The sequence below is a fragment of the Anolis sagrei genome, chromosome X, assembly GCF_037176765.1.
Source record: "Anolis sagrei isolate rAnoSag1 chromosome X, rAnoSag1.mat, whole genome shotgun sequence".
Lineage (NCBI taxonomy): Eukaryota > Metazoa > Chordata > Lepidosauria > Squamata > Dactyloidae > Anolis > Anolis sagrei.
This window is the reverse complement of record NC_090034.1, coordinates 65,314,900-65,329,023: the sequence shown is the minus strand read 5'-3', so window position 1 is coordinate 65,329,023 and position 14,124 is coordinate 65,314,900. Positions and strand designations below refer to the sequence as shown.

General features: G+C 40.9%; 1 protein-coding gene across 2 annotated transcripts in view; it reads right to left on the bottom strand.

Moving 5' to 3' along the window:
• Positions 1 to 14,124, bottom strand: part of LOC132780825 (YTH domain-containing family protein 2) — a 31,894-nt gene that overhangs the window by 13,105 nt on the left and 4,665 nt on the right. For both annotated transcript variants that reach the window (XM_060784627.2, XM_060784626.2), the window contains one exon: positions 4,249 to 5,838. In XM_060784627.2, the coding sequence (XP_060640610.2) occupies positions 4,249 to 5,820 (1,572 nt within the window). In that variant the 5' untranslated portion in view covers positions 5,821 to 5,838. The remainder of the gene's footprint in view (positions 1 to 4,248; positions 5,839 to 14,124) is intronic.

Sequence of the window (14,124 nt, the reverse complement as noted above, 5' to 3'; positions counted from 1 at the left end):
ATGTCACAGTTAATTGCTGTAAGAGCATTTATACAAAAATTGTGAAAAATCTGTAAAATAATCAGGAGTAAAGTTGGCTGTCTATTTTATTTTTTTTATCCTTCCCTTAAGAAACCATGAATAGGGAATAGAACACAATAGGCTATCTGTATCTATGGATTTGGCATTAATGATTTCAAAATATTTTTAAAAATCTAAAAAGCAAACCTTGATTTTGCCATTTTATATAAAGGACACTATTTTACCATGCCCTTTGGAGCATCGATTGAAATTGGTAACCAGAAGATATTGCAATTTTTAACTAACAAATTGCCAGGGTGCCTCCAAGCACATTTTCATTCATGGTGATGCTAAAGAAGGCATGGGCCAACTTCGGCCCTCCTCCGGGTGTTTTGGACTTCAACTCCCACAATTCCTGTTCTTCTAAATATTGCTGTCCTGGCTAAGCCACTATAGGCTTACAATCCAAAAATATCCTGAAGGCCACATAATTCCTATACCTGCTGTAGAGGAGTAAAATATGTGTCTGAATTCCAAAGCCTGGAAAATTAGCAGCCTGAAAATATAATTCCTGTATTAAGGACTGCAAACAGTTTTTATCAACTGGCTAATTGTTAATTTCACAGAATGTTGTCTAACACATTTTAAAACTCCTTTCCCGATATTAGAGAGCTATTCTCATATAGGTGCTACAATACTAATAGGCAGGCATCCATTTAATGTAACAATTGCATAGTTATATCATCTGTGAAAATGAAATAGTGATGCTTCAAGGAATATGCATGCAGAAACATCCTTCTATCATTGTGGAAACAAGAAGCTCTTAGGAAGTAGGATCTCAAAAATAAAAGATGAATTGTCATTTGTTTTGATGATGAAAGCATATTTTTCAACAATCATATGTGTTTATTAGTGTTCCTTCACTATCTCAGTGTCAATAAAAGAATGCCTGGCACCCTCTGTATCCACAGGGGTTTGATTCCAGAACCCTATCCAGATACCAAAAAAACCCCCAACCTTTGGATGCTGAATTCCTGTACTGATAAAATGATGTATAGCAGCAGCAACAAACCACTGACACTGGGGGTGAATTCTCTGGGCTTCCCTGACTCAAATAAACCTCCCAAATGTCTTAGAATCATAGAGTTGGAAGAGACCTCATGGGCCATCCAGTCCAACCCTATTCTACCAAGAAGCAGGAATATTACATTCAAAGCACCCCTGACAGATGGCCATTCAGCCTCTGTTTAAAAGCCTCCAAAGAAGTAGCCTCCACCACACTCCGGGGCAGAGAGTTCCACTGCTGAACAGCTCTCACAGTCAGGAAGTTCTTCCTAATGTTCAGATGGAATCTCCTTTCTTGTAGTTTGAAGCCACTGTTCCGCGTCCTAGTCTCCAGGAAAGCATAAAACAAGCTTGCTCCCTCCTCCCTGTGACTTCCTCTCACATATTTATACATGGCTATCATGTCTCCTCTCAGCCTTCTCTTCTTCAGGTTAAACTTCCCCAGCTCTTTCAGCCGCTCTTCATAGGGCTTGTTCTCCAGATCCTTGATCATTTTAGTCACCGTCCTCTGGACACATTCCAGTTTGTCAATATCTCTCTTCAATTATGGTGCCCAGAACTGGACACAATATTCCAGGCGTGGTCTAACCAAGGCAGAATAGAGGGGTAGCATTACTTCCCTAGATCTAGACACTATGCTCCTATTGATGCAGACCAAAATCTCATTGGCTTTTTTTGCCGCCACATGACATTGATCCATATTTAACTTGCTGTCCACGAGGACTCCAATATCTTTTTCACACGTACTGCTCTCGAGCCAGGCGTCCCCCATTCTGTATCTTTGCATTTCATTTTCCTGCCAAAGTGGAGTATCTTGCATTTGTCACTGTTGAACTTCATTTTGTTAGTTTTGGCCCATCTCTCTAATCTGTCAAGATTGTTTTTAATCCTGCTCCTGTCCTCTGGAGTATTGGCTATCCCTCCCATTTTGTGTCATCTGTAAACTTGATGATCATGCCTTCTAACCCTTCATCTTCACAGCTTCAAGGCGGCAGCTGTTATGTTTTGAAAACATACAGTATCTACTCCTATAAAAATCACATCAGGATCCCAATGTTCAGCCCTAAGATTATATTCACCAAGGCTGTATCTATACAGGATACCTTCCCTGGAACTGATCTGGAGTGGAGTGCTAGTTGCCATCACCATCACAGCAGCGACCAGGAGCACAGAACCCGACCAACTGTTTACATGTGGCAAAAATGTGGAGAAGCTCTGGACCACCCCACAATTTTAGGTAACCCAACAGTTCCATGCATCATGTGGACACTACAGTGTCCATTCACCCCTGTGCTCACCCTGATTTAGCCCCAGTAGATGGGTTCCAAGGCAGTTGAGTTCCCATAATTAGTGAAGAGGATCTGGGCCATTTGTAGTCTGCCTTAAGAATTTTCTTTAGACTGAGTTAATCATGTTTAAATCATGTTTAAATCATGTTTAAAACTACTGTAATCAGTGAAACAAATTAGTCATAATGAACATAAATCCCAGTTAGTTATACTAAAGCATAACTTGGTTTGTATGTCAATGAAAACAAATAACACTGCCAAATAGTTACTTAAACACATATCAAGCATCTCTCAGTGACTGCCATATAACTTGCCTAAACTCTGGACTGGTGAGTTTCAGCAGCCCTATCTTCACCCAATACCTTTGAAATGAAGATGATTTTCATAGGTAAAATACTGACATGACTTGTGTACATGCAAATCAAAAGTCAAAAGCTTTGGATATGTCTAAACTAACTCTTTGGAATCTTACCTATGCTCATACCTGCCCCAGATATTTTCAACGTTAGCCATTCAGGAAAAAAACACAACCCATTGAAATGGCAACCATAAGAAAAGTGAAGACAGGTGAAATAAAAAGCCAAAAAGCAGTTTGGAAGAATCTCTAAAGTGGTCTCTAGAAGGTTCAAAATATTTTTGTTTACTTATACAACCTGGTTGTCTTCTTTCACATAGCTCTTTTGGGAGAAAGGTGGGATATAAATGTGCATATTGTTAATCCAGGAACCCCTATTCTGCCTTGGTTAGACCACATCTGGAATTTTGTGTCCAATTCTGGGCACCACAATTGAAGAGATACTGACAAGCTGGAATGTGTCCAGAGGGGGGCGACTAAAATGATCAAGGGTCTGGAGAACAAGCCCTATGAAGAGCGGCTTAAAGAGCTAGGCATGTTTAGCCTGAATAAGAGAAGGCTGAGAGGAGACATGATAGCCATGTATAAATATGTGAGAGGAAGCCACAGGGAGGAGGGAGCAAGCTTGTTTTCTGCTTCCTTGGAGACTAGGACACGGAACAATGGCTTCAAACTACAAGAAAGGAGATCCCATCTGAACATTAGGAAGAACTTCCTGACTGTGAGAGCCATTCAGCAGTGGAACTCTCTGCCCTGGAGTGTGGTGGAGGCTTCTTCTTTGGAGGCTTTTAAACAGAGGCTGGATGGCCATCTGTCAGGGGTGCTTTGAATGCAATATTCCTGCTTCTAGGCAGGGGGTTGGACTGGATGGCCTATGAGGTCTCTTCCAACTCTATGATTCTAGTGGCGCAGCAGATTAAACTGTCGAGCTGCTGAACTTGCTGACTGAAACATTGGCAGTTCAAATCCAGAGTGAATTCCCACTGCTAGGCCCGGTTTCTGCCAACCCAGCAGCTCGAAAACATTCAAATGAGAGTAGATCAATAGGTACCACTTCTGCGGGAAGGTAACGGCGCTCCATGCAGTCATGACAGTGGGCACATGACCTTGGAGGCATCTACGGACAACGCCGGCTCTTCGGCTTAGAAATGGAGATGAGCACCACTCCGCAGAGTCGGACATGACTAGAATTAATGTCAAGGGAAAACCTTTACAACCTTATTGTTAATCTATGGTAAAAATTTTCTAAAACATCCTGAAATGCTCTTAATTTTTATTGGTTAGAAAACTACCCTTGTTCTTTCCATGTTATTTCCATCTCAAGTACCAATTTTATGTTAAAGAATTACGTCCAGTGACACATCCATTTGATGTAAATCTAGACCTACAAAATTTAAACTGCAACGGTATCCCCTTAATTATGGATATGCCCTTCAACTAGTGTGGGACTTTGCTTATAGTCAGATCTAGCCTATACAAATACAGCCAACTCTCCTTTGTCGCTCATTCCCAACTAAAACCTTGCAGTGAAGCAGTTACCTTTTTCACATTTTCTTCCTCCTCCTGGCGTTTCTCATAGTGTGAGAAGTCATCAAAGATAGAAGTGGTGTGCTTGTAGGTAGCAATGATTTTCAGCACCTGCTTAGCCTTTTCCAGAGGCACCTCTTGAGTGTCCCTGGAGTTGGTCACTGGTTTATTCTCATTGTTTTCTAGGCGAATGTGCCGCAGTTGGCTATTGGGAACGTCCTTCACAAAAATCCACCTTACATCAAAGCGTCCCTTCCATTTGTCCTGGGACCACACACCTGCACATGTGTTGTAGTCCACAGCAGACTTCATTTCTGCAACTCCGCAGAAATGACCACTGCCGTTGACACTGAACAGTAAGTAAACAGGACCTTTACCATTCATTGAGCGGTAAGCAGCATCCAGTCTCTTATTACCATGCTCTGTACTGCACCAGATGTTATATTTAATGGAACGGTGGATATCATCTTCAGAATAACTCTTAATGATGAAAACCCGGCCATGCTTTGGGTTCCAGTCAAAATCCTTAGGATTGTAATTGTTGATGGATCTCAACTTCTCCAAGACTGGATGTGGCTCTAGAGGGGCAGAACCAGAAGTAGCTTGAGACTGTCCAGCTGTAGTACCATCCACTCCATTTTGGCCAAACCCATTTCCACGATTACGAGGTGCAACCCAGCGAGCTGGCTGAGCTGCCTGTTGCTGAACTGGCAGCTGAGTGGGTTGCGAGGTCGGTGGTGCTGGCAAAGGTTGCGGTGGTTGTCCAGTTGAAGGCTGCACAGCTGGCGGGCTGTTACACATCTGCTGACCCAATGGTTGAGGAGATATTTGGGCTGGGGGCTGGCCAATATTCTGAACTAAAGCCTGGGAAGGGTTTTTTGCCACTGGCCCTTTGTTATCCCAAGTCCCAATATCCATGTTATGTTTTATGGGTGGTGGTGGAAGACTTGATCCTGCAATGCCATTCTTAGTCTTCAGCTTGGGCTGCTGTTTTGCAGGCTTGCTGGCAATATCAGCCCAGGATGCTGGTTTTGGAGGAGCAATTGTAGCAGGAGGCAGACTGTTAGAAGCCACAATGTTACCGGCAATTGATCCACTGCCAACAGCAGAGCCAACAACTTTTGGGACGTTGCTTGCTACATCAGTGCTGCCTAGCTTCAAGGCTGCCATCCCTTGGTCTATAGTATTCATGCCTGGTGCCTTATTCAGGGTCTCACTGGAAAAAGCAGATTGCCCATCAATCATGGCTCCACCCAGTGAGCTTGGTGCATAAGCATAGTTACTGCTATAGCCAGAACTTTGAGTTGATTGCCCCTGAGAACTGTTATTGCCCCAAGCAGAGAAGTCAATCCCACTTGGAAAAAAGTTAAAGCCATGCTGTCCAAGAAAGGGGGTACTGCCAAGAGCCCCTGGCTGTCCAAACATGCCCTCGGGGAGAAAATGATGCTCTCCATTGCTTAGTTGTCCATAAGATGTCAAGTAGGGCATGGGTGGGTCACTCCCAGTAGACCACGCTGCTTCACCTAAGGAGTAGGAGAATCCAATGGATGGGCTGTAGTAATTCGGCAGGTAGGAATCCGACATTGCAGTGTATGCGTTGTTCTGGAACAGGAAAAAAAACGGAATAATCAGGTAAAACAGCATATTGCAGTATGAATGTTATAATAATAATAATAATAATAATAATAATCTTTATTTGTACCCAGCTACCATCTCACGGTGCGGCTTACATGTGGCCAAGCCCAAAGTACATCAAACAAAACATCAATAAACACAACATCAATAAACAATCAATGAATTACAAATCATATAAATCACATAAACAAAAAACAATCAATAGTGACATAAACAATTTTAAAAATGGCCGGGCCAAATGTAATAGATTAAAATTGAAAATATGCTGATGTGAACAAGGTAAAATATAACTAGGATAGGATTTTTCAGAGAGAAATGAGGGAGGCCAGTCTATCCTAAGTCAGCATTAAAGTGCATTGTGAGGACATATTGCTGAGAGTTCTTATTCTGGGAAGGCACACTGGAACAACCACGTTTTCAGGCTCCTCCTAAACACTGCCAACGTTGGGGCATGTCTAATGTCCCTGGGAAGTGAGTTCCAGAATTGGGGGGCCACCACCGAGAAGGCCCTCTCCCTCGTCCCCACCAATCGCGCCTGCGAAGGAGGTGGGAGCGTGAGCAGGGCCTCTCCAGATGATTGAAGAGATCATGTGGAATAACAATGATATACAAATACACAGAACAAAGGTACACAGAAATGCGGTCACTTATATTAAGTGTCTTTATATGCATGTCTTCCAAGACAATCTTTCCCTAAAGAACCCTTTAAATTTGTCATTACCAAGAAGTATATTTTAAACCCTCCCACCAAAACATTTTTTCCAAATATTACCTGCTTATGTTTGAACTTATGACCCATTAAAACATAAATATCTGAAACAGCAAACACTTCATATACTGAAAGCTGTAGCTTGTATTTGATGCTTATCCAAGTTTACTAAATAATAATAACAACATCATCATCATCAACAAATACAACAACAACTCAGGGTGGTTTACAACAGATATTGTAATTGTATGATTGCTTTTAATGTCTTTTTGTATTAATGTGTTTCATGGTGTGATGTTTTAAACTATTGTCTTTGAATCACGTTGTAAACTGGCCTGAGTCTCTCTCTAGAGGTGAGAAGACCGGTATATAAAAGTTCTAAATAAATAAAATAAATAAATAAACATTCAATGCCTTGATTTTCTGGTACCATGATAAATTGTTGAAGCATTTAACTACTTCTAAGGTAGATAAAACTAAAGCAAAGAAGGTTCGTAAGGACTATTCTATTCACTATTGATACAATTAAACAATTAAAATGCAAATGGAAGCCAACAAGAGTACAGATGATAGTTTTTACTGGGTTAAGAAAGGAATAAACAGCACATCTAAAAACAGCAGTATATTAATACTTGAAGCAGCGCTTGGAAATATTCTTTTGATAACAACTCTCATCATCTCTATAATGCTGTCTATGAGCTATACTGTCCCCCCCAAAATGTAATTTTCCAAAACTCATTTCAAAATGAGTAAGTTTTGTATGTTTTTTTCTCTAGGAACTACTTTTGAAACACACTTCAGAAACCAGATAGCTCTCCAAAGACACAACTACTTTCCAAGCACACGTTTTAAAAAAATCTAACAGAGAATTAAAACAGAATTGAAAGTCCTAGTGTACAAAGAAACCCTGAAAATGTAAATCTTAATTAAAGTTAATTAAAGTGGAGTCAACCACCCACCTATACACAGAAAATATCGAGTTGGCAAGAAGCAAGTATGTCAACCCATCTCCAGTGCATTATGAATATGGGCCAATATTTATGGTTTTTCTGTAGTCTCTAATCTATTGCAGAACTCTCAGAGAATTGAATAAGACATATCACAGACTTTAGCTGCTACTGGCAATGTTCTGGTGAAAATACCGAAGCATCAAGATGATCTTAACCAATAATCACTACAAAGTTGTCTTTGCCAACTGCTCAACCAGCATCAATCCATTTAATTTACCTCTTACTTAAGAAAATGAAGATACTTGTGACTTGTAAAAAGATGGTACTTTTTCCAGCTTTGGCTATGCTACCCTTTTAATGTAGAAACTAAGGGATATGACACAGCAGCATTCCACTATCAATACCTAGCCTTGACATTAAGTCTAGTCATGTCCAACTCTGAGGGTTGGTGTTCATTTCCATTTCTAAGCCGAGGAGCCGGCGTTGTCTGTAGGCACCTCCAAGGTCATGTTGTCAGCATGACTGCATGGAACACCGCTACATTTCCACCTATTAATCTACTCACATTTGCATATTTTCAAATTGCGAGATTGACAGAAGCTGGACCTAACAGCGGGAGCTCACCCCATCCTGCGGATTCGAGCCGACCTTTCAGTCAGCAAGTTCAGCAGTTTAACCCACTGCCCCACCAGGGGGACCTGGGTTACCTATATCCAAAGGATGTATTACTTCAATCCTATCATAATTAGATTGGCATCTGCTTTGTGGACAGAGAATATCTTCCTATAGGTACTAATTTTTTTTGTCGTGTCAGAAGTGACTTCAGAAACTTCAAGTCGCTTCTGGTGTGAGAGAATTGGCCGTCTGCAAGGACGTTGCCCAGGGGACGCCCTGATGTTTTGATGTTTTTACCATCCTTGTGGGAGGCTTCTCTCATGTCCCTGCATGAGGAGCTGGACCTGATAGAGGGAGCTCATCCGCACTCTCCCCGGATTCGAACCCGCTACCTGTTGGTCTTCAGTCCTGCTGGCACAGGGGTTTAACCCACTGCGCCACCGGGGGCTACTAATGTATATTATGGAATTGTCATTTTAAGGTAAGAATGGATAAGTGTTGAGGATGCAGAGGCAAATTTTTGCCTATCTCATGGTTCCTTCCAAAAACATCTAGCTTGAAAGCAACTGAAAACAAAACTATAATACTATTTAGTTCCCAGGTTGGAAAGGAGATCCTCTGGCAACAATGAGGCTACACCCCACTCAATACTGGGCGTAGTTGGCAAATACCCATTATTGGACAATTGGGTGGTGTGCCAAAGGGTATGGTGGGAAAGAGACCCTGGGGCCATGTGCTTTGGGGGGGGGGGGGGAATCATACCAATTGTGAAGTTCATGACTGTCTGGCTAATTATAAAAAGGAACATATTCTCAAGTGTCATGCAGACAAGAAATTGATGACGGCTCACCTTTGATTCCCCCCAAAACAAAAAGGAGTCAAGAGCACAGAGCAAAAAAAACAAAACAAAAAAACCAACCAAGCTGATTTAATTCCAGGAAAAGGCTTAATTACTCTAAAGGCTCCAAACCAGTCTGATCTTGGAAGCTAATGAAAGTTAGCCTTAGTTAGTACTTGTGTGGGAGACCTCCAATGATTCCAGATACTGTAGGCCAGGCCTCCACGATATGTGGGCCAGATGCAACCCTCACAAGGTTTTAGCGCAGTCCACCAAGGCTCTGAGCTTAAGCCTTAGGGAGGTCACACAAAGTGCTCTGGCAAAGTAGAAATTGGAACCCATTATACCCTCCTCTACATGTTTCCTTTCTATGTACCAAAGGTACCAAATTAACCTGTGACAAAGGGGCACATGAAGTGCTGGTCTCAGTTGGAAACGTGGCCTGGGGAGGTTGTTGGGCTTAGGTTAGAGTAGTAGGGGGAGGGGATTAAATTTTAAGTGGAATGGGACCTTTTTCCGCGGAGGGGGTAAAAATCTTAGGCTTCAGGTTGTGTTAAAACATGAAAATGGATTGGCCGTTTGAGAGGGGAGGTGGAGAAACGGAGACAATTCCACTTTGCTGCTTGCTCTGAGGGAAAGGTGTCCTCTCGTAAACCCTGAGCGAGGCGCTAAAAACTTATCTGTGGACTGAAGAGGTTTAGCCTATTTTAATCTCGGCCCCTTTCAACTGCCAAGTTATGCAGGCCTGCCTTGGGCTATATTTCAAAGGAAAGAACTGTCAAAACCACCTCTAAGTATTATTTGCCTTAAAAACCCTATGAAATTCATGGGGTCATAGAATCATAAAATCAAAGAGTGGGAAGAGACCTCATGGGCCATCCAGTCCAACCCCCTGCCAAGAAGCAGGAATATTGCATTCAAATCACACCTCTTCAACTATGGTGCCCAGAACTGGACACAATATTCCAGGCGTGGTCTAACCAAGGCAGAATAGAAGGATAGCATTACTTCCCTAGATCTAGACACTATGCTCCTATTGATGCAGGCCAAAATCCCATTGGCTTTTTTTTGGCCACATTGTGATGGCTCATGTTTAACTTGCTGTCCACAAGGACTCCAAGATCTTTTTCACACGTACTGCTCTCGAGCCAGGCGTCACCCATTCTGTATCTTTGCATTTCATTTTTTCTGCCAAAGTGGAGTATCTTGCATTTGTCACTGTTGAACTTCATTTTGTTAATTTTGGCCTATCTCTCTAATCTGTCAAGATCGTTTTGAATCCTGCTCCTGTCCTTTGGAGTATTGGCTATCCCTCCCAATTTTGTGTCGTCTGCAAATTTGATGATCATGCCTTATAGCCCTTCATCTAAGTCATTAATCAAGATGTTGAACAGGACCGGGCCCAGGACGGAAGCCTGCGGTACTCCACTCGTCACTTCTTTCCAACATGAAGAGGAAGCATTGGTGAGCACCCTCTGGGTTCATTCATTTAACCAACTACAGATCCACCTCACCGTAGTTTTGCCTAGGCCACATTGGACTAGTTTGTTTGCCAGAAGGTCATGGGGGACCTTGTTGAAGGTCTTACTGAAATCCAGGTACGCTGCATCCACAGCATTCCCCCCATCTACCCAGCTTGTAACACGCCACTAGTTTAACCTACCCATGCCCCCCACCCTAACCCTATTTTAAGGAATTAATCAATTTTTAATCTTTTAACTCTTTATCTTGTAGTTGCTCAATTATTTAGGAGTGGGTCGACAGGCCAGTAGGCCATGATGCCTTGTATTCATATATGGTTTTACTGTATGTGTATGTCTTGTATGTTTTGCATGTTTTGATATGGTCAAAATTGACTAATCAATAAAGAATTGTTGTTGTCTACCCAGCTTGTAACTCTATCGAAAAAAGAGATCAGATTAGTCTGGCATGACTTGTTTTTGATAAATCCATGTTGACTATTAGCGATGACCGCATTTGTTCCTAAGTATTTGCAGACCACTTCCTTAACAATCTTTTCCAGAATCATGCCTGGTATCGAAGTGAGGCTGACTGGACGGTAATTGTTTGGGTCATCCTTTTTTCCCTTCTTGAAGATTGGGACCACATTGGCCCTCCTCCAATCTGCTGGAACTTCTCCCATTCTCCAAGAACTCTCAAAGATGATTGCCAATGGTTCCGAAACGACTTCCGCTAGTTCCTTTAATACTCTTGGGTGTAGTTGATCTGGCCCTGGGGACTTAAACTCATTTAGAGCGGCCAGGTATTCCTGGACTACTTGTTTCCCAGTTTGGGGTTGGTTGTCCTCTAATCCCTCATCTACTCCATCTTGCTGAGGTTGAAGATGACGTTCTTTTTGTGAGAAGACCGAGGCAAAGAAGGTATTAAGTAGTTCTGCCTTTTCCCTATCCCCTGTCAGCATTGCCCCATCTTCTCCTCGAAGAGGCCCTATCACCTCCTTGTTTTTTCCTTTTTCTACTGACATAAGAAAAGAAGTCAACAGGCAACTTGAAGGAACACACACACACAACATCCAGGGCATTGTAATCTGCTTTGATCAAGCAGAATACAAACCTGATTATCTCTCTTCCCTCAATCATTCCTATTCTGAGTTTCAATTAGATACAGCATAAAATGGATTTTAGGGCCTTGAATAATGAAACAATGCTAATCTATTACATCTGCACACATGGTTTGTTATCACAACATTGGACATTTGCAAAGTTAATTGTTTTAATTATTACTAGATCCTTCATCTGAGGTATATTGCCTCTATGGCAGTGGTGTCAAACTTGTGGCCCTTCAGGTGTTTTGAACTTCAGATCCCAGAATTCTTGGCCATTGGGCAAGCTGGCAATAGTGGCTTCTGGGAGTTGGTATCTGAAATATCTCTAGGGTCACAAGTTTGACACCGCTGCCCTTGGAATGATGAAGAGGCTTGGAGAGTGAGTGGGCAGTGCGACCCCATAAGCCAAATGTTTCTGTGGTCCTCAGGGCCTCTCTGGATAACAGAAGTTTTATCTTCCAAATGGTCCGTGGGTGCCTTTTTTTGCCATGGTCTGGTACCACTAGGTCATTTTTAGGCGCTGAAATTGCCTTTTAAAACACCAGACAAAAACTGGAAGTGACTTCTAGAGACATAATCTGACAATACACATTCCTGGACTTACAAACATAGCAAAAAGTCCCCCTCAGCAGTCAGAGAGCATATGGGAGCAAAATGATTTGGGGACTTTCTAACCATCAGGCCTGATTTCCGAAGGGATTACTAAGCCCTCCTGGCATTCCACAGTTGCCACCCATGCTTTAGGAGGTCCATGGTGCAATTTTTTTTAATCCCATAACTCCAAAGATTGTGTCTTTAATTGTGTGTTTCTGGGAAGGGGTTCTTATTTCTCATAAGATTCTCAAAGAAATCCATGACATAGAATGGCTAAATATATACTACATTTCGAAACTTCTAAAGTCATATATCCAACTCTTTTTTCTTTCTCACTGCAACCTTTCATGCAAGTCATGATGGAATACCTACTTCTTCTTTCTACTTAAGATGTATATATGCAAAGGCACGAAGCAGGATCAAATAAAGAAGTGCTGTAGGTGTGCTGCTAACAACCCCCACTTTTCCATTTCACCCAAAACAAGTCAAGCAGTCCATTTAACCTGACAGCCAGGGTAGGTGGGGAAGAGGATAATATAGCTGAAGCCATGAATGGCTTCAGGAAAATATGAACATACTACATGAATGGGGTATGACATGTATTGAGTTCCCTTGGGTTTATATAAATGGAGCATCCCTTTATCTCTTAATTTTGCTGAAGCTTCAGTAGCATTAAAATATGTTTTATGAAGTCAAACACCAAAAAGAATCTGCTACCTATTTTCCCCGATTCAAACACGACCATTCCTCAGGTTCTTGTTTCTCGGAAGACTAAATACATAATACAATTTACCTACCCTTCATGACTGTTCTGAAACTGCAACTAATCTGCTGTAAATCAGCATTTTTGAATACATTGCAATATGGTTTAGGATCACAAATAGCTGTGTTAGCCTCTTGGAGGGATTAAAAAAACTTAAGAGAGGTCAGAAACTGAAAGAGCCAGAGATCATATTCACTCTACATCCTGTCATAGCTCTGAATACAAGATGACTTTACCAGAGTATGCCAAAATCCAACATGGCATACAGCAATATATATTGAACAATATATACTTATCTCCCAGTAGATTCCAACAATAATTTGAAAACTTCCAAAAGTACAAAAAAGCATTTTCCATGATGTTTTCAGTAGTCAATATTAAACTGAGATTGAGGTTTAAGGATGAGATTTGAATCTTTAAAAGACTGGTTCTTTAGGCAGTCACCATTTATCTACAAACAGGTGCATATACGAAAATACTATTTACTCTATAGATAAGGTAACAGAAAAGCTCTACAAGATAAATAATGGGTGCGATTAGAGATAGGTTAAAACTGACAACCAAATAAGATGAAAAAAAATTGATTTAAACTGTAAATTCAAATACCATATATGTACCGTATATGTATATGTATAAGCCGACCTGAATATAAGACGAAGTACCTAATTTTACCACAAAAAACTGGGGAAATGTATTGACTCGAGTATAAGCCGAGGGTGGGAAATGCAGCAGCTACTGGTAAATTTCAAAATAAAAATAGATACCAATAAAATGGCATTAATTGAAGCATTAGTAGGATAAATGTTTTTGAATATTTACATAAAACTGTAATTTAAGATAAGAATGTACAACTCTGATTAAATGATTATTTTAACCTTCTTCAATGTAAATGTGCCTACATTTCCTTCCAATAATAATAAAGAGAGCAAAATAATAAATGAGATAAAATAATTGAGTAATATAATGTAAATGTCATAATAATAACAAATAAAATAAAATTATAAATGTAATCAAAACAGTAATATATAGAGTAAAATAATAAATGTAATAAAATAATAATAGAGTAAAATAGTGTAAATGTAATAATAGAGTAAGATAATAAATGTAATAAAATATCCTAATAACAGAGTAAAATAATAAATAACCTTGACTCGAGTATAAGCCGAAGGGAGCTTTTTCAGTCTAAAAAAGGGACTGAAAAACTAGGCTTATACTCAA